The sequence below is a fragment of the Trametes versicolor genome (genome assembly GCF_000271585.1).
Source record: "Trametes versicolor FP-101664 SS1 unplaced genomic scaffold TRAVEscaffold_1, whole genome shotgun sequence".
Taxonomy (NCBI): Eukaryota; Fungi; Basidiomycota; class Agaricomycetes; order Polyporales; family Polyporaceae; genus Trametes; species Trametes versicolor.
Window position 1 is genome coordinate 1967642 of NW_007360321.1, and position 18210 is coordinate 1985851.

Below are 18210 nucleotides of genomic sequence, written 5' to 3' on the forward strand. Positions count from 1 at the left end.
GCGCTCGGAAGGCGAATGCGAGTGGGTCGAGTCCGAGGAGATGAGGATGCATTCAACGTTGTGCTGCATGAACCCGCGATGACGGGCGGGCGCCTGGCGGGCGTGGTACGTACGTGGGTCAATCACGTCGACTGCCTGATTGGGGGTGTTGACTCCACTTATGTACAGAACCGTGAGCAGATCTGATCTTGCCCGCGGCTGCCACGACCTCCAAGCAATTTAGACTCGCGTCTGGCCTCGACCAGCCCGGCGCTTGCACGGCGCCTGTCGCGCACCGCGTTGGCGCGCTCGCCACGAACACGACCCCGTCGCGCTCTCGTTATCCACTTCGTCCAGGATGGCGAGGAGCGCGCCATTTGTCGTGTCGCGCGGCGACTAGTCCCAAGACGGGGTCGAGCGCGCCCCGGCCGAATCGGTATGTCGTCCGATTTGTTCCCGGGATGTGCGCGCGATCGTGGCATAATTGTCCGCAAAGTGCGAGGCGTGTGATGCTCGCGTCCAGGGTGGGCGGGGGCGTGCGCAGGGGGCGGGCTGCCTTTGCGGGAGGCTGGGCTGACGTCCGTGCTTCCTTTTCGCTCATCTCGGGGTCGAAGTTGCTCGGACCAGGATCTGTCGCTGAGATTGCAGCGTGCGGCGAGATCTTTGGTGCGTCCGCGCGAGATCCGAGTGCAATCTGCGACCAGTCCGTCGTCCTCCATGCATCCCCTCCGCGTTACGGCTACCTGCACGCCTCACCGCCTACCTCCGCCGGCGTCCCGGAAACGGCGTAACGGCTGAGGCGGCCTCCCCACGACGCTTTCGTCAACGGTCCCCCCAAGCTTCACGTCCTGTCCTTCGGCTCTGGTTGAGTCAATGTCAACAACAAATTTACGCGTTTGGGCCCCCAACAGCTCGCGGCGCGCCATGCGTCGCTCCCCGCCTGCTCTTCCCGTCTCGTCTACATAAATCCGGCGCGGTCCAGCTCGGACTCCATCGAGGTGTGTGCACTCGTCTCCGATAGTCCTCCGCGCAATGGCTCAGAAATACCCGATTCCCCCTCCGGAAAAGTACCTGGCGCTCGCCACCACCAGCGTCGGCTGCGGGCCTGGCGGAGGCACGCCCATGATTGCGTACGTCCCCCGTGCGCGCGCCCCCAACGCCACAGCTCGCGCCGCTCACCTCGCTTCTCGCGCTCAGCCGTGTGGCCGTCGTCGATTACCGAGGGCAGACCGTCTTCTGCTCATACGTCCTCCCCACCAACCCGGTCACGGACTACCGCACCAACACCACCGGCATCCAGGCCTCAGATCTCCAGCCAGGTCAGACGACCCCTCGCTCTCTCACCGTCCCCCGGCGCTGACGGCCATTTAGGCAACGCCCTGCCTTGGAAGGACGTGCAGCAACGCGTCGCGCAGCTGATCAGGGACAGGATTCTAGTGGGCCATACACTCTGGCAAGACCTGTCCGGTAAGTCCCTCCTTCATCAAATCCCCGCGGCCGTGCCTCAACGCTAATCACGATGCTACAATTTAGTTTTGGGGATCCCCCACCCCGCAGTGGCGACGCGCGATGTCGCGTTGTATCAACCGTTCCGCAACGCCCTGCGCTCCCCCAACCAGGCCATTGGTCTCCAGACGTTGATGTGGCACCTCATGCGGCGCAGAGTCCAGGAGACCCACGTCTGTGCGGTAAGTAAGCCGCGCCATTTTGCAGGGCCCGCGTACTGACTCAGCGGCGCCGGCAGCTGGAGAACGCGCGCGCAGCGCTGGACCTTTACCGCTCCCATGCCGAGGAGTGGGAAGCCACCGTCGCGAGGGGACAGTGGCCGTCGTTCCTCCCGCCGAGCACGTTCTCGAGGTGCTATCTGTGAGAGCACCGCGCCCGTCGCACGGGTAGCCGACGGGACCCTGTCCCCCAGCCGCGGACTTTGGAGTGTCCGCCACGCTTGCCGCGTGTCAGGGTACTGAGCTAGTCCCCGACGCATCGGGGGGCGACGCGGGCCGCGTGTGCATGCGAACGCGCAGCTGTGGACCAGTATGGAGCGTTGCGGGGAAAGTGTATGTACATAGTGTAAGGGGCTATAATTTCTTGGGATCTTCGGCTGCCGATGTAATTAGGTTGCGAGCACCCAATCTCTGCTCAATCTAGTACCAATCTAGCGTTCTTGTGATGTTTCCCACCCCAGCGCGGGGATAGGCAGGCGCTGTGGACGACTAGGGCGGGGATGCTCCGACCGACTCCGCGTCTGAGCGCACTGGGGACGGAAAGCACGAGGAAGGAGGATGGGCGTGGAGTGTGGGGAACTTGAAGCATCAACGGCGCCGCCACCGCCACATGGCCTGCGCGTGCCGCGGCGTCAAGGGCGGGGGCGTCCCGGAATGGCAGGTGCAGTCGTGCGCCATGGCTTCTGGTCCTCCCGCCCACCATCTGCGGCCCCCGATCCCCCACGCCGCCCCCCGCGCGCTCTCAGAGCCTCCCCCAGACCACCCGACGCGTGCATCACTCCAATCCCACCCCGCCCCCGACGACCCCGCAACGCACTCGGCTCCGCCCCCCGCCTCCGGCTCCCTCACTGCCGCGCTCGCTACCCCGCATGATGCTGTTCTCGCGGAGCTCCAGGGCCCGCGCAGCCCACCTCAGCCGAGCGCGAGGGCCATCACAGATTCTGCCAGAACCGCTCCGAAGCTCAGCGTCATCCCAAGCGTCGGCTCGCAGGAACGTGCTGACCGCACCCCCAGCCCGTCGCCAGGCGGCGCTCGCTCCACCGCGTCCTCCCCCGGTACCACCCAGGAGGCCCTCTACGACCCCTTCTCCGGCGCACTCGTGGGCGTGATGGTCCCCAGGAAGCAGGACAGGGAGCAGGAACGCGACGCCGCGGCGGAGCACTTCGAGCAGACACGGGAAGAGCTGTGGACGCGTCTCGCAAGCATCCGCGAACTGCAAAGCGCGGTCGCCAGCATGCATGTCCAGATGGAGGGTACTGGTCTCAGCGACGCGCGGAATGCGAAGCGGGCGGCGGGCGCTGCCGGCCGTGTGCACTCTGACACGATCCACGTTGGTGAGGACTGGGACGAGCCCGATGGTGCGGCGGACGCCGCCGAGGAGCAGCGCAAACGCGCACGCGACGCAGAGTTCAACGACCTAGCCGAGACCTTCAAGGGCAGGCGGAAAGCTATCGATGACATTATGGGCAAGGTTCGCACACTCTCGCCTTGTATGGGGTGCAGGATCCCAGGCGGTGACCGTTCCGTTCGCAGCTCGGCGAGCTTTCCGATGCGCTGACGACGTTCCACGCGCTCCCGACGCCCACTATGGACTTTTCAGCGAGCCGCAGCAACACCAGGGACACCGTGCTGATGTCCCCCGACTTAGCGGGGTCCCCCATCGCAAGCACCGCAGCGTCGCCATCACCCGAGTTCCCAGTCGCCATCCCCAAATTCGTCTTCAGCGAGGCAGACAAGAACGAGGGTATCATTCACGAGAGCCCTGTCTCCGCGCCCGGCGAGGTGCTTCCGCACGCGTCGCCCCCATGAGGTTCTGTGGCAGGAGTGCGGCGTCTCGCTTAGGGCATCCGCTTATGCCGTTTCACCATAAGTCGGATGCGCTGGCGGAGTGGAGCCAGGGCCCTGCGTCCATGTGAGCGGCCGCCCTGTCCAATCCGCGCTAGTGCGCTGACTGCGGTCCACACTAGTCCACAATCCCAAGTCGATGCTTGTTTCCCCCTGTCAACCAAGGTCGACCGCCTGCCAGCCGCCACCCGTTTGCATCCCGTCCGCGCACTAGGCACTTGCACTTTCTCTTCATACATGTTTAATTCTTCCTCGACGCGGGCCCGAATATCGTCCGGTATTAAGTAGATCGCGTGACACAGCCCGGTAACCTTGTCATCTCGATCCGACTCGGGGCTTCCCATGCTCGCGGCCCTGCAGCGGCCACGTCAGGCCCAGTGAGCTATGAAAATCCGGGTATGTCCGAGCGGCCCGCTGCCTATGCTGACGGCCCGTACTCGCCAGCGAACGCGAGCGAACAGCTGGTTCCTGTTACATGTGCAGAGACCCGCCTGGCCAACATCATATGCCTCACCGGCCGAATCTCGCTCTAGGAGCGCGTGGAATAAGCTCGCAACGGCGGCAACGCAGTGCTGCATGACCTCGGCGGACCGTCAAGCTGGTTGCGTAGGCACTAGAGGGGCTCACATATAACAGCGAGCAGCAGGGCGTGGCTACGCTTGACTCCTCCAAGAGCTCAAGCGCTCACGATGCAGTCTAGGGCGCCGTGAGAAATTCTGACCGATTATTAACTCACAGTTACTAACTGGAGGCCCGGCGGAGGCTTTCTAACAAGGATTTGAAACAGTTACTAACAGGTGGGTTATAAACTGGTTACAGATCTTTTCTAACAGTTTAGAACAAGTTTATAACAGTATAAAACTCGCCGGGCCTAACGGACCCGGCGAACGTTCTCCACGACCATCGCTGCGAACCTCCGTGTCGAATTCAGAAGGCCGAACGGGTCTGAGTCGTATTGTGAGTGTACTTATCACAGGCTGGAGCTCCCGCAGGCAGATCTGCATACCTTCTCGGTATCGCAAGTCGCAAGCCGGCCTGCCATGGGCGCGCCGGGCGCTCTGTTTGAGGGCCCGCCTCCATCGCAGGAATCTGAGGTTGTGGCCGCTGCGGTGCTCCATATACGCTCCTCGGTTTTGCTATTCCAGTTAAAGTGCCCCAGTCCTGGTATCTGAGAGCGTTTCCCGAGCAGTCCCGAGCAGGCTCCGCCCTCACGATTATTCACGATTATTCACCGCCTATTCTGGGCCCTTGCCTACTTCACAGTTACTAACCGGTTTATAACAGGTGTGAACAATTGTTAGTTATAAAATACCCCATTACTCACGGCGCCCTAATGCAGTCCTACTTGTTTCTGCTGTTCTCTTACCTGATCGTCAGCGCAGCGGCGCTTAGCAGCCCGCCTGCAGGAGCCATCACCGTCGGCGGGTCTAGCGGCAAATACAAAACCTTGTCCGCCGCCCTCAAGGACACGTCGAGCCTCGTGAGTGGCTCCTTCACACCTCGGTCGCGCGACGGGGTCTTGACCGGGCACCCGCGTTTAGGTGTACTTCGTCTACTCCGGGACATACACAGACACGGCGATTATTACTCGGTCGGGCGTGAAGGTGTACGGCCAGACGAACACACCGTCGTCCTATACGGGGAATAGTGCGTACTCGTTGTGCAGGGCTCGCCGACGAGACCGAGCGTTGACGCGCACACCGACCCCGGGAAGCTGTCACCATCACGAATAACATTCCGGCCTCGCAGGCGGGCTCCAACGATGCGAGCGGGACGGTGCAAGTGCACGCCACGAATGTGTCACTGTACAACCTAAACATCGCGAACACGTACGGCAAGGTGCGTCTTCGCGCCCCGGATCGCGCCCAGCACTCTATTGATCTTTTCGCTTATCCACTCGTCCGCCTCGCCCGCGCATTCACTTTTTGTGTTCGCGACTGTGCTGCGCGACGTCCGCGACTTGGCGCCCGTGCCATTGATGGTGTGGACAGACGGTGGACCAGGTACGTAGGGGTGCACCCCCGAACCTAATTCGCTCGGGGTTACGTACTGAGCGCACTCAACAATAATTGTGGCAGGCACAAGCGATTGCATTGAGTGTGCAGGCGGGCCAGTTTGGCGCGTACGGGCTCAAAATTACGGGTGACCAGTGAGTGCCAAACGGGCTTTCCTCAACGGGCGATCGCCGTTCAATGCTAGTCTGCTGCGGCCAGGGATACACTCCTCGCAAACGTCGGCGCGTAAGTTTGTGGGCCCCACCATTAGCCTGAACGCTCTCCGGCGCGCGTGCTTACGTCCCGCGCGGGTCGCTATTAGGCAATACTACGCGGACAGCTGGATCGAAGGCGCCGTGGACTTTGTACGTGTCCTCCGTTGCCTTCCTGGGCGCACACACCGGCAGCCAAACTGACTCCCGCGACCCGTTTGCCTGGGCCCAGATATTCGGCATGCAAGCCTCGTACGTCCGCCCTGCCGCCCATCGACTTGGCTCTTCGCTGACACTGTCCGTTTCCGCGTCCGCCGCCGCCAGCGTCTGGATCACCCGCTCCGTCATCAACGTAAGTGCTCGGTGTGCTTTCTCGCTAGCAAAATTCGCGCACGGGCACGCGTGCGCGCGATGCGGGCCCGCGCAGACGCTGACTTAGTCTTCTGCCGTTGCAGACGATCGGGAGCGGCTGCATCACCGCGTCCGGGCGCTCGACGGACGACGGGCTGTGGTATGTCATCGACAGCTCGACCGTGCAGGGCACCGGCACGGCGTTCCTCGGGCGCCCCTGGCGCGACTGGGCGCGCGTCGTGTTCCAGAAGAGCACGCTCGGGAGCAACGTGTGAGTAGTGCCTTTGCCTTACGGAGAGCAGTTGGCGCGGCGCAGTCACGGTTTACAGGATGCGCCGCGACATCGTTCTCCGCGATATTGTCCTGCCAGACGCTGACTAGTTTGTTGGACATGCGCGTGCTGGGGTTGTAGACCAGCGGCGGGCTGGTCAATTTGGAACGTCGGGTGAGTCTATTCCGGCTCCTTCACCGGCGCATGCTGACGCCCTCGTCCGCGTTCCTAGCACCCCGCAGTGAGTGTCGTGGCAGAAAGAAATACGCGACGGGCATTCACAAGCTCACCGAAATTACCCAGGACGGACCACGTTACATTCGCGGAGTACGGCAACACAGGCCCGGGCGCGTCCGGGACGCGCGCGAGCTTCAGCACGAAGCTGTCCGCGCCGGTGGCGATCAAGACGGTGCTGAACTCGACGAGCTGGATCGACCCCGCCTTCCTCTAAATGTTCCACGACGATCCTCAGGACGCACGCAGGAGGTGGCGGCGACGGTGGCGGCGGCGTGCGCGTCGAAGGCGTCGAGGCTGGCGATGACGTCTGTGATCGAGAGCATGTACACGTATTACGAGGGTTCGACGAAGGTTTGGCCGCGTCTTTGCGAGTCCGCGGTCTGGCGTCCGCGTCGATCGTCTTCTGCGCAAGTTTGCCGTGTGCTGCTGAGGACGAGGCGATCATGATCAGAGCAGATCTGCGCGCCGCCGCGATCGAACTCTGTGCCCGCGTGTGTGCGCGCCGATCGCAGGGCATTAGACGCAACGCGGTCGGAAGACATATTATATATCAGGAGAAGTAGGGTACACCACACGCGGGGGGATACATCCGGTAACACAGCAGTACACAACGCATAGATAACGCTCATTCATATCCGTGTCCATCATACGCCACACACGCTCCTTCACCCGCCGAGCATGCGCAGCGCAGCCCGGAGTTCCTTGATAGCTTGCTCCGGGTCCTCGTAGTCGAGCGCCGAGATCGCGTAGCGGCAGTGTTTCTGCACGCGCGAGACGACCTGCGGCGTGAGTTCCGGAGGGGTGGTCGTGACCGTCGCCAACGTTGGGCTTTCGAGGGGCAGAGAGGGCCGTGCCACATATTGCTGCTGTGTACGCGTCGGAGAAACGGTAGGCACAGCCCCGTGATGAGGGAGGGGAGGTGGCACAATTGCGGGGGAATTGGACGCGGATGAGGAGAGCGGCGGTGGAACGGTGTAGGGGCTCGCAGGCGGGCTATTCACGACCACATGCACCGAGAACGGGTCTTGCTCTGGGGGGCCCGCGCTCGACGCTCCGCCGACGACCGATGGGGAAAAGTGCACCGACTTGGCGGCAGACGTCGGTGAGGGCGTTTCGCCCCCTCTATCGTCGTCGTCGCGACCTTCGAGTTCTTCACTCACATACGCCGCGCGTCGCCCGCTTCCTACCGGACTCGTCGGCGAGGTCGACCCATCGGCGAAGAAGCTCGGGGAACCAGGTGTTGCTGCGGTACTCCAGCTCCCTGGGCTCTGCGGCGGCTGCGGAGGCGCGAGGCCATCTGGGAGGGCGCTCAGATGGGTTGAGGGTTCGTCGGGAGTAAGGTTCGTGAGCTGCGGCGGCGGAGGGTTCGCCCGCGTTATCCCGGGAGGGGAGGACGATGAGGGAAGCTGTGGTTGCGCGGAACGAGGAGTGGTGACGGGCGCGTCGTGCGGGTCGGGGAGGTTGACGTCGGGGAACACGGGCTGTTCTTCGACTACGGAGCCTGCTGGTCCGGGAGCTGGTTGGCGGCCCTCGCGGAAGGCTCTCGAGATGTCCGCAGCCTTCCACTTCGAGTACTTGATCTTCTCCTCGATGGACTGCAGGTCAATGCCGGCTTTGCCGGACTCAAATACGCGAAGGAGCTCGAGGAAGTTCGCGGCAGCGTGGAACTTCTTAGCGGTATTACTGTAGGGGTCTGTGTTAATAATGTTGTAAGTTGAGTACATTGTGAGCCACTCACCGAGTGGCGTTTCCCTTTCTATCCTCACTGTCTGCAGCTGCGAACACGCGTAGCGCAAAGTTCTCGATGTAGGCCGCGCTCGCGGGCTCGTCGTGCACGGCATCATTTGATCCAAGGTCCGTCTTCATCTTCTCCAAAAGACCAAGGAGCTCAAAGAGGAAGTGCCGAGCATTGGTGTCTTTGACCTTGAGTGCAATGCCCTGCTGAGCAGCATAGTACGCGCCTGGAGAGATGTGAGTATGAGTGGCATTGTGGCCTACGGGGACGTACACCAGTAAGCGATGACCGGGTCCTTGGGGGATATCTCATCTGCGCGCTGGAGGTATGGTGTGATGGCCTTCAGCTCTGGCGGGGTGGGCGGGAGGGCGAGGACCATGGCCGGGGACGCGGGGGAAGGAGGGATACAAGTACGGTCGACAATCGAGATCAGCCCCGCTTGCGCGCTCGAGCGCCCGTGATGTCACCGCCTTCCCCAAGATGGAAGGCGAGCTGCCGGATTTGGAGGGGACGCGAACGCGGTGGGACCTTGACGCGACGATCCGGTCGAGTGCCCGCTGCTCCAGCTGCCTCCATCTCGCTCTCATATCTGACGTCACGTCCCCTCTCGCGGTATATATCCTCAACGTCCACGGTGAGCTCGCCAAATTCTCTTCTCAACCCGTTCTCACCACCTCAAAATCACGACCGCATACGCCTCCATCATGCCTGCCAACGTCCCCGAACAGTATAAGAAAGGCTGGAAGCCCCCCTTCCAAGAGCAGTCTGTTACACCTGGGAAGCAGTACAAGCTCGACCCCGCACCTCTGGACGACATAACCGCCGATGGCAAGCCATACAAGGCCGCTGGCAAGCTCGAGGGCCGCAAAGCCCTCATCACTGGTGCAGACAGTGGTATCGGGCGAAGCGTTGCCCTCCTCTTCGGTGTGTCTGCCGTGACTTGTGTTGGAACATCTCCCACTGATATGTGCGTGCAGCGCTCGAGGGAGCAGACCTCACCTTGACGTTCCTGCCCGGCGAGAAGCAGGACGCCCAGGACATGCTGGATGTCATCAAGAAGAAGACAAATAACGCTCGCAAGATTAACGTCGTCGAGCTGGATCTGAGGAAAGAAGAGAACTGCAAGGAACTCGTCAAGAACCACCTCGACTTCCATGGGAGCCTAGACGCCATGTAGGACACCTTCTACCGCACTAGACTACGAACGCTCACTCGCACCCACAGCATCCTGAATCACGGGACACAACAAGCCAACACCGACCTCACCTCGTTATCTACGGAGCAATGGCATGACACGTTCGACACGAACATTCATTCGTTCTTCTACATCTGCAAGGTACGTGCAACTGCAGTGCCTGGACAGTGCGATTCTGAAGCCATTTCGTACGCAGGCTGCTATCCCTCACCTCAAGGAGGGTTCGACGATCACATTCAATGCGTCGATCAACATGGCTATCGGCCACCCAGAGCTCATCGACTACACCGCGACCAAGGGTGCGATGATTGGCTTCATGCGCGCTCTGAGCAACCAGATCGTCGGCGAGAAAGGCGTCCGCTGCAATGCGGTCGCGCCCGGTCCCATCTGGACGCCCCTCATGTACGTTGTGGACGCCTGTGTGAAAAGCTATCATGTGCTGATTTTCTGCAGTCCCGCTACGATGACGAAGGACGCTATCGACTCGTTCGGCACGACTGTACCGATTGGAAGGGCAGGCCAACCAGTCGAGGTGGCCACCGCGTTCGTGTGGTTGACGTCTCCCGACTCCAGCTACGTGAGGTATGTTGCGGCACCTGTCAAATACCTGAAACCATTCTAATAGCACTCCTAGCGGTCAAATTATCCATGTCAATGGGGGCGTCGTCATCGAGTAAATTCATCACACTGTAGAATGTAGCACTGCTTTTATCTGCTTGTATCATGTTGTTTGAACCGTAACTGTATCCATAATCAACTCGCCCGTTCACAAGGCCACCGTCACATGCCCGGGGAGTCGCCGTGAAGAGGTTAGGTATACGCAGCACCTATGTCGTGCGAGAACTTCAGACGTTCCTCGAAGGCGGCGATACGTCCTTTCACAATGGAGCTATCGGAAGAACCAGTGCTGTGCAGCCCCTCGGTCGGGCGATGGTAGAAGTCCCGGCCAGAGTTGGACGGCGCGACAGTATAATCATCGCCCACCTGCTGCCCGTAGCAGTGGGATCCGGCGAGTTGCTCCGACGAGGACGAGCTTGACGTCGAAGCCACCAAGGGCGGCGGATGTGCAGAGTACCGTTCGGCGATGAAGCTGGCGCCAGTAGGAAGCTCGCCACGACTGCGCGAGCGAGATATGCGGAGGGAGTCGAAGGCGGACACCGACGCGGGGACATCGCAGCGGTCCTGTCCCGCGCCGGCGGCGAAGCTCCCCGTTCTTGACAGACGCGGGGGTGGCAGAGGCAGCAGGCGCGAGGTGCGTATGCGAGACCCGGAGGGGTTTGCTGCGTGCTCATCCGAAACCAGCGCACCCCGGATTGGCGCGTCTCTGACTACGCATGTGGACCCTAGTCTAGGCGTATCTTCGCAGTCGTCGTCGACGTCCCGGTATGTGTCCGCCGCATCGCAGTGCGCAGGTTCGCGCCGGTGGCCGGAATGAGGCGAGGAGCCTGTGTGGGCGTCGAGGAGCGCGAGCTTCTTTTCCTGTACCCGTCTTTCGAAGGACGTCATGCCCCCGCGGTCCGCACCAGAGCCGATACCCCGCGGACCCCACGTACCTGTCCGCGTACGCAGAGGAGAACGCTCTGGGCGCACCGGGCGGGATGCATGGTCGGTAACCGAGTCGGCTTCGGTGTGTAGACGCGGTAGGCTTCGGTGTGAGGCGGCGTCGGTACCACCGACCTCCCGCTGCAGGGAGGCGTCCTCTGGCACGGGGTTTGGCCCGGAGCGACGGGAGTTCACGGAGCGGCGGTGCGCGTCAGAGCTTCGAAGAGACGCCGTGGTAGACGCCGGGTCTAGGCTGCTAGGCGGTGTAGCGCCGTCTCTTGTCGTGGATATATGGCCTGAGTCTCCGTAGCGGTAGGAATCGACCGTGGGCTCGTCCAGTACGAGTAGGTTTAGAGCCGCACCAGGGGACGGGGACTCAGGGGATATGGACTGAAGGATGGCATCCACTTCGTCGCCGAGGTCCGCCTCGTCGGGAAGTTCGAGATTGCCGAGAGGGAGGGGGGGAGCGAGAGGGAGGTGTGTTTGATCCAGCGGCGAAGTGCGGGAATCCAACGCAGAGGTGAACGAGGCAGCAGAATAGAGGCTCGTGTCAGAGACGGACGTATAGGCAAGCTCGGAGCCGTCCCCGGCCTCAAAGAAGGACCCTCGCGTTGACGAATCAGGGTTCGTCACATGCAGCGCAGTAGACAGGGTACCTGAGGTGACGCCTTCGGAGCAAACGTTAACGTCCTTCCCCTCTGTCGCGTTGCGGACATGATCAACCGTGCGGTCTCGATTGGTGTCCCGACCGAAGGATGGTATCGAGCAAGGGGATGCGGGTGCTGTCTCGTTTGCGACACAAGGCGTGTCCCAGAACTGCCCTGGCTTCTCGGGGGCCGCTGAGTCGAAGCATGTGGACTCCTTTTCTCCGGCCTCCTCGCGGGAAACCAGGCGAGCGTAAGAACCGTCTAAGGATATCAGCGGTGCGCTGGGCAAAGGGTCCAGTGACAGGAAGTTGACAACGCGGATGGGAAGAGTCACTTGGATAACGGAGGTCAAGGCTCCAGCGCTGAGGGATACCTGGATAGAGTATTCAACCTCGATAAACCGTGAGCGGGTAACAGACAAGGCATCCGGCTGTCCCGTGACGACGTCGCGGAGAGATGCGCGAGGAGAAGGTGGACGACGAAGATTACAGTGATTCATTGCCAAAGGGGATGTGATAGTCAGCAGCAGATTGGTCAGAGGAAGCAGAGCGGAACTCACATTAATTAAGATGTAGTGCGCAAACTGCACATCTTGGCCCGCGGGTACACCGGTCCACCAGCCCTGTACACTCGCGTGACCTTTGGCTACGCCCTGGCTCCTCTCAAGAATAGACTCCGCGATAACTTTGTGCGTGGTAGCCGTCTGGCATACCCCCGGGTCAACGGACTCGCCATTGCCGGTATTCAGGGCAGGTCTTGGCCTGAACACGGTGGTTGTCCTAACCAGCGCCAGCCTGATAGTTTTGACGGTCTTCTTAGTTTCGTTTGTAACTGACAGGTGCACATAGCACCGCTGACCAGCCAACCACGTCATGCGAGGGAGCATAGCCGTGAGTTTGACCTTCTTGCCGGCACCGATGACGGAAAGGCTTCCCGCAGTCGAAGCATGTATCGGACGTGAAGCATTGGCGAGGACAATGGCAGGGTCCAAAAGAGGCCAGATTTGACAGTCACGGTAGAAGTGCGCTATGGAGCGCTTACCCGTCTTCGAGTCCTTGACCTTCACTGATCTGACAAGACTGTGATCAGCGCTAGCAGTCCATGTGAATGTGCCTAGAGGCGGGTAGCAACACTCACATCATGGCGATGTACCGAATGGATACACCGCTCTGCAGACAAGGGGAGCCCTTAGGAGAACCAAGCTGGGCGTCCGCCGATAGCTGCATAGCAAATGGTAACACGTGCACGCCCTCCATGGCGCGCGAGAAGCCCTCCGAGTCCGCCGGGGAGTCGTAAATGCGGCTGTATGCGTCCGTGACTGCGCACAGAGGACTCGCGCGCTGGTAGAAAGCGTGTCGGTCGGCCTCGCCAGGTATGCTTTCGAAACCTATCACCCTGAGTTTGCCATCGGCGAGCAGAATGTGGGCCTCTTTCTTGTGACGCTTGCGCACGCGGAGTTTGACACTGCCGCGCAGATACCCACCTTCCACGCAGCAGTCGTTCTCCAGGACAATGTCCACCTCGACACGGGCGCGTGCCTTCGCCTGTTCCAGGGATACGGTGTGTGCCCCTGCAATTTTCTTGTCCGCGGCGGCTCCGTAAAGCGGCAGAACAGTTGCGCCCGGTTTCAGTCGTGAGTTCGAGCTACCCAGAAAGGACTTGAGTTCCGCAGCATTGCGTGTCGACGATGCGCCGAAACTGAAGAGCGAATCGTGTCTGCTGAATCCGCTGTCGGAGGGGAGGGTAGGGCTTTCTCCATGAGACAGCGTCTCGGATGCGCCGCACAACGGTACTTCCTGCCCGCGACAGATCTCCGGACTATAGGAGCGCTCTGAGCCACCTGACAAGTTGTTAGTGAAAGGCACGACTGTGCGTTAACCTCCGAACGTACCCTGGACGCCCCTTTCGGATTTGTGACCATCGGCGAGCGGTCCGATTCCAGAGAATTGATCCATATCACAATTGAGAGGACAGCGTCCTGCAGATGGTAGAAAGTATTGACGCAGCGAAGAAATTGTAGGGTTGCCTTGGCGGGAAGTCGAAGACGACTCGGAGAGGTAGCCCGACAACGACCGACACATATACTGCGGGGTGAAAGACCTTCACAACCACCAAGAGAAACAGAGTGGTGTTTGCCGCCGTCAGCCGTTTCGAAGTTTCGATTCAGCCTGAGCTCGGAGCTCGCCCGCCGATGCCGCGCACCAGTGGACCCTTGACGGGGAGAGACATCGCGTAGTTAAAGTTCCAGGGTCGAACTTGAAGTACTAGACGATAATTGGCATGAGAGTTGAGCCCAGGTTGTAGACGCAGAGCAGTCAAAGCTGCTGCGGCATCCTCGGGCAGACACAGCCGCGGAGGATGATATGGTTCGAGGAAAGGCCTCGGTCGCCGTCGGACGTCGAAGACCAACCACGTCACAACTTACTGCTACGTCTTGGCTGTGACAACAGGTCACGCGGGGTCAAGCGGTCCGAAGATGCCGTAGGGCGGGCTTGCAGCTGAGAATGGGTGGACGATCATCCAGCGGACAACAGACCCAACGCTCGAAAAACAGGGTGGCTAGCGGTAGTATAACTTTGTCTAGGCACCACTTGATATAAAGCATTCAGAACCACGTCTAAATATAGTACTACAACGGAAACTTGCAAAACTATGCTCCAGGCACTACACGACGCACAAGTACGACGAATCCGCTATAAGTACTATGCCCGAGCCAGCAAGAAGTTCGCCATTCACCACGTCTACCAATGTCCGAGTCGGACGAGAGTCTGATCGAAGCCAAGTTCCTTCCAAGAATCAGTCGCTCCGACCCCGGAGGCAGCAAACCCAACGAACCCCACGCGCTCGTACACCTTCTTTGCCGCCTGGTTGTTGTGAGCAACATACAGCACAACACTCTGCTTGGTCCGGAGCAGACTAGACGCTCGGCGTGAGTATCGTTTCTTGGGGTAAATGATTCGACGATCCGCTCACCTCGCACAAGCAAAGCGGACAAGCCGCTCGGCACACCCGCGGCTCCTGTAGTTCGGATTGGTGTAGACCTTGGTAATGGCAGCGACCGTCTCAGTGGTACGCGTCACGGAGACGATGCACGCAATGTCGGGTGTCACCTGCCCGGGCCCCTGTATGGTGTGAACCCAGACGGAGTTGCTGTTAATGAGGAGCGAGGCTTCGTAGAGCGCCATTTGTTCCGTCAACACGAAAGGCTCCTGAAACAATGAGAACGATCAGCAAGGAGCCACCGCCCAAGATTAAAATTTCGAACCGATGAGGCAGCAAATCCGTGGCACAGTGCCGCCACCCCGATACGATCGTCCGGGACCGCAAGGCGCAGCGGACTCGGAGTACGGGCGGTGCCGTTCTGAGCTCCCGGCTTGAATGTGGTCCTGTCGCAGGACATGAACTGGGCATGATAGTAGACCGGTTGCGTAGCGAGGGGAACGCGGGTCATTGCGGTCCACATAGCGGCAAAGGCATCCGCGACGGGGTCGAGTGCGAAGACGGAGAACACCCTCTCGGGCGCAACGTACGATTGCAGGTAGCCGATAATGGAATGGATACGGGGTTGGATGAAACCGAGGGCCAGATATTCCGAGGGAAGGGGGGTGTATATGAAGACCGGATAGGCACCGAGGGGGCCGGTGGTGCAGGAAAGCACAAATTCGATTATGGGAGCTGGGCCCTGCCGCCAGCAGACGATCCACACATCGACGGGCGGGCCAGGAGCGGTGACAATGCCGGTGCTCCTGAGCTTCGCAGCATGGGCATAGATGATGTTGGAGTTCCGGGGCTCTGCGTTGAAGCACTCCCACAAAGCTGGGGGAAACTGGAATGGGCTGTGGAAGACGGAGATGAGGAAGGGAGACTGTTGCGAAGACATTGTTGCCGTTGGATGTTGGATATCATGAGCAGAGGTCGGGCTGCCTTTATAACATGGAGGCAAACGCTTGTGTCGCGTGCATGTCATAGACATGGATCAATGAGGCACGCAACATGGATATTTTCGCCGACAGATATTGTATTGACATGACCTACTGGTGTGTTCCGAGGGGGCGTCTCTTGCGAGCGCTCGTGGACTTCGTTCCAAATATCGCGATCGGTATTGGATCACGGCTCGAAAGTACGGTTGAGGATAGACACGATCTGTGTTGTGAGCGTAAGTGGCTGCACAACAGATGCTGTACGACCAAGAAAAAGTCAAAATGCGCCGCAAGACGACATGATGGGAAGGAATCCTTACCGATATACGTCACATACGCAAGTGACCGGACGGTCTGTCTTGGCGAAACTCCTCGAAAGCCGCCGCGACCGCCGGGGTGGACGCTGTAGGCACTCATCGGTACCCATCGCCAGCCTTGCCAGCATGGTTGGAGCAGCGTCCGCGCGGGCAGGCTACGACGGAGTGTCGCAAAATGACATTAGCTATGCATCGCGGAGATTTTCTGGAAGTACATGAGCGACATCCAGATTGAATACAAGATACCGACCACACAGTTAGACTCCGCGCGATCCGCGCGCGGGAGGAGGCCAGCAGACTGAGTAGGTGGGAGAGCTCTGGGCCCGCAAGCGCGCGGGAGACGCCGAGCGCGTGGCGCTTTGAGCAGTGCGCGCAGCCCAGTAGCGCCGCGGCGGCATCCCCGCCAGTGCCGCCACAGACTCTCGAACAACAGCCTCCCGCCATCCCTTGTTCTCCTCTGGGTCCTGCATCCACCTCCACAAGTCCTCGCCGCGTACCTGGAACTCGGCCGTGCCCTTGAAAATTTGTCGGTAAAGTGCCTGGGCATCTTACGCCAACATCGCCTGCTGACACACTCGACTTAACGCACAGGTCACAATTCCGAATTGATATGTCGGACCAAACGGCGCGTGCCCACACGAGCATGTCCAATCGTGCAAAAGCGCGCGACAATGGAGAGCGCAAGACCGTCTTCAGAAGTGTCGTAGAGAACCCATTCCGTGTTCAATGGTGAATATTTCGAGTCACCTTGCAGCTCAGCTGGTCGCTGAACCCTGCAGGCCGTCTGTTCCATTGAACGCGCAGAACGCTATCTTGGCGTGTCTTGTTGATATGCTTTCCGCAGTCGCTGAGCACAACTTATCCCGCGAGCGTACAAGTCGCTTGAAGAGGAAGCGCCGGGCAGCTCCGGCGATTGTCGCCTCGAAAAAATCGAGGATTCTCGCCGAACTGGGACCTCGCAGCACCACTGTGGATGCGCCACTCGCCACTCATGAAGGCGATATCAACAACGCGGCTGAGGCCGCGACTGTCACTCCCCCAATCCTCCGCTCTCTTGCCGCCGGCATCAACGAAGTCACGAAGCGTTTAGAGACCATCGCCCGTCCCCATCGGCACATGGTGAATTCCGATATTGACAAGGATGGAGAAACTGCGCAGGGAAGCATCGCGACATCCCGCGACCGGTTGGTGGTCGTGTGCCGTGCGGATGTCGACCCGCCGGCACTCGTGAGCCACATCCCCAATCTGGTGGCAACATGCAACTCCCGCCGGGAAGGGGGTGGACGCACATGGTTGATTTCATTACCGAAGGGAGCGGAGCATACCTTAGCCGGAGCCCTTGGGTTGCGAAGAGCTGCTGCTATGCTCATCGAGGTGCGCGCTGCTTATTTCTGGTCTTTCATTGTGCTTAGCGAAGACTCAGGCTCCCGAATCCTTCTTGCCGGCGATAGGGCCGATGCTCCAGAACATACCTCTTCTAGTCGCCCCTTGGCTGGAGTCGCGGCCTTCCGTCCCATCCATGACACTGGTTCCTACACATATCAAGCAGCTTCGGACTACAGCTCCGAAGGACATGAGAAATGCGAAGGAACATCGCGCCCGTGGACGTGCCGCCGCCAAGGAACGCCGCAGAGCTAGAAGGTCACCAGTCCCCAAGCGCGTTACGCTCACTTCAGAGGGGTTAAACGTTCTTCCAGCTGCTTCGTGAACGTAAGTACTACTTCTCAAGAAGATTTCACGGACAACGCCATCGTCTTGGCTCATCGATTGTGTAGGTCAATGTACTGCTGGTGGAGACGCTATGCACTACGACAGGTCAATGTGTTTCAGGCCATTTAGTACAATGGTTGTTACAACTTGGGGTGACATTATCGATATCGCGATGGTCATAGTTTGGCGTTGGTACTCCGCCCCTGCATGCATCAGGTCACAATATGCCGTACATCATCATAGCAACACCATAGTCGCACATATGCCAGACGTGCTCTAGGATCAATATCGGAGCATTCGCTGCACTGTGTCGGTGGCTTGTAACTCTAAAAGGTGAGCGCATGGTCGCCGGCCGTAAGCCTCAGATCAAGATCTAGCTTCAAGAAAGCGCCAGTTGTCCGATTGGTACTGTTGCACAGCATCAACGTTACTGTAACTCAGCTAAAGTCCCTCACTGTTACGCGAGCCTCCGAGGTCCGCCACCAAACGGAAGCACATTGACAGCACTTGTACAGCATTCCCCGCGCATTT

The 18210-nt window shown here is 59.9% G+C and overlaps 9 protein-coding genes across 9 annotated transcripts; 5 read left to right on the forward strand and 4 right to left on the reverse strand.

Annotated features, from left to right (window-relative positions):
• Window positions 1–1011: 1011 nt before the first annotated feature.
• TRAVEDRAFT_110520 (uncharacterized protein) lies at window positions 1012–1849 on the forward strand (the record flags this gene model as incomplete). The annotated part of the gene is made up of 5 exons (XM_008034659.1): window positions 1012–1109; window positions 1177–1298; window positions 1351–1446; window positions 1513–1667; window positions 1724–1849. The coding sequence occupies 5 exons, from the start codon at window positions 1012–1014 to the stop codon at window positions 1847–1849; spliced, it is 597 nt and encodes a 198-aa protein (XP_008032850.1).
• A 530-nt stretch (window positions 1850–2379) lies between these two features.
• Window positions 2380–3512, forward strand: TRAVEDRAFT_41762 (uncharacterized protein; the record flags this gene model as incomplete). Its single annotated transcript, XM_008033952.1, has 2 exons — window positions 2380–3174; window positions 3237–3512. 2 exons carry the CDS (start codon window positions 2380–2382, stop codon window positions 3510–3512), a joined length of 1071 nt encoding a protein of 356 aa, XP_008032143.1.
• Window positions 3513–4881: 1369 nt separating this feature from the next.
• On the forward strand, window positions 4882–6857 carry TRAVEDRAFT_68175 (pectin lyase-like protein; the record flags this gene model as incomplete). The annotated part of the gene is made up of 13 exons (XM_008034660.1): window positions 4882–5028; window positions 5090–5195; window positions 5263–5387; window positions 5540–5551; window positions 5627–5697; window positions 5762–5788; window positions 5865–5907; window positions 5987–6006; window positions 6079–6106; window positions 6210–6376; window positions 6518–6550; window positions 6609–6617; window positions 6680–6857. 13 exons carry the CDS (start codon window positions 4882–4884, stop codon window positions 6825–6827), a joined length of 936 nt encoding a protein of 311 aa, XP_008032851.1. The 3' UTR covers window positions 6828–6857.
• A 289-nt stretch (window positions 6858–7146) lies between these two features.
• TRAVEDRAFT_158515 (DUF605-domain-containing protein) lies at window positions 7147–8733 on the reverse strand. The gene is made up of 3 exons (XM_008034661.1): window positions 8622–8733; window positions 8352–8574; window positions 7147–8296 (listed from the first exon to the last, which is right to left on the reverse strand). The coding sequence occupies exons 1-3, from the start codon at window positions 8725–8727 to the stop codon at window positions 7279–7281; spliced, it is 1347 nt and encodes a 448-aa protein (XP_008032852.1). The 5' UTR covers window positions 8728–8733; the 3' UTR covers window positions 7147–7278.
• A 319-nt stretch (window positions 8734–9052) lies between these two features.
• TRAVEDRAFT_110618 (NAD-P-binding protein) lies at window positions 9053–10220 on the forward strand (the record flags this gene model as incomplete). The annotated part of the gene is made up of 6 exons (XM_008034662.1): window positions 9053–9272; window positions 9326–9521; window positions 9573–9684; window positions 9740–9945; window positions 9997–10125; window positions 10178–10220. The coding sequence occupies 6 exons, from the start codon at window positions 9053–9055 to the stop codon at window positions 10218–10220; spliced, it is 906 nt and encodes a 301-aa protein (XP_008032853.1).
• On the reverse strand, window positions 10205–11206 carry TRAVEDRAFT_25548 (uncharacterized protein). The gene has a single exon (XM_008033634.1). It carries the CDS (start codon window positions 11047–11049, stop codon window positions 10354–10356), a length of 696 nt encoding a protein of 231 aa, XP_008031825.1. The 5' UTR covers window positions 11050–11206; the 3' UTR covers window positions 10205–10353.
• A 764-nt stretch (window positions 11207–11970) lies between these two features.
• TRAVEDRAFT_88904 (uncharacterized protein) lies at window positions 11971–13450 on the reverse strand (the record flags this gene model as incomplete). Its single annotated transcript, XM_008034663.1, has 3 exons — window positions 11971–12162; window positions 12292–12802; window positions 12870–13450. Coding segments are annotated over 3 exons (1284 nt in total), but the record flags the coding sequence as incomplete, so codon positions are not given.
• A 1023-nt stretch (window positions 13451–14473) lies between these two features.
• On the reverse strand, window positions 14474–15612 carry TRAVEDRAFT_41767 (uncharacterized protein; the record flags this gene model as incomplete). Its single annotated transcript, XM_008033953.1, has 3 exons — window positions 14474–14648; window positions 14706–14941; window positions 14998–15612. The coding sequence occupies 3 exons, from the start codon at window positions 15610–15612 to the stop codon at window positions 14474–14476; spliced, it is 1026 nt and encodes a 341-aa protein (XP_008032144.1).
• Window positions 15613–16579: 967 nt separating this feature from the next.
• TRAVEDRAFT_110159 (uncharacterized protein) lies at window positions 16580–17677 on the forward strand (the record flags this gene model as incomplete). Its single annotated transcript, XM_008034664.1, has 3 exons — window positions 16580–16698; window positions 16749–17343; window positions 17393–17677. 3 exons carry the CDS (start codon window positions 16580–16582, stop codon window positions 17675–17677), a joined length of 999 nt encoding a protein of 332 aa, XP_008032855.1.
• Between the last annotated feature and the right edge of the window lie 533 nt (window positions 17678–18210).

Bases quoted from the DNA above. Each gene is read 5' to 3' on its own strand.
- TRAVEDRAFT_158515 (XM_008034661.1), bottom strand. From the start codon at position 8,727: ATGGTCCTCGCCCTCCCGCCCACCCCGCCAGAGCTGAAGGCCATCACA. The intron at 8,575-8,621 runs GTACGTCCCCGT...ACATCTCTCCAG, and splicing joins CCCGGTCATCGCTTACTGGT to GCGCGTACTATGCTGCTCAG. The intron at 8,297-8,351 runs GTGAGTGGCTCA...AGACCCCTACAG, and splicing joins AGAAAGGGAAACGCCACTCG to TAATACCGCTAAGAAGTTCC.
- TRAVEDRAFT_25548 (XM_008033634.1), bottom strand. From the start codon at position 11,049: ATGACGTCCTTCGAAAGACGGGTACAGGAAAAGAAGCTCGCGCTCCTC.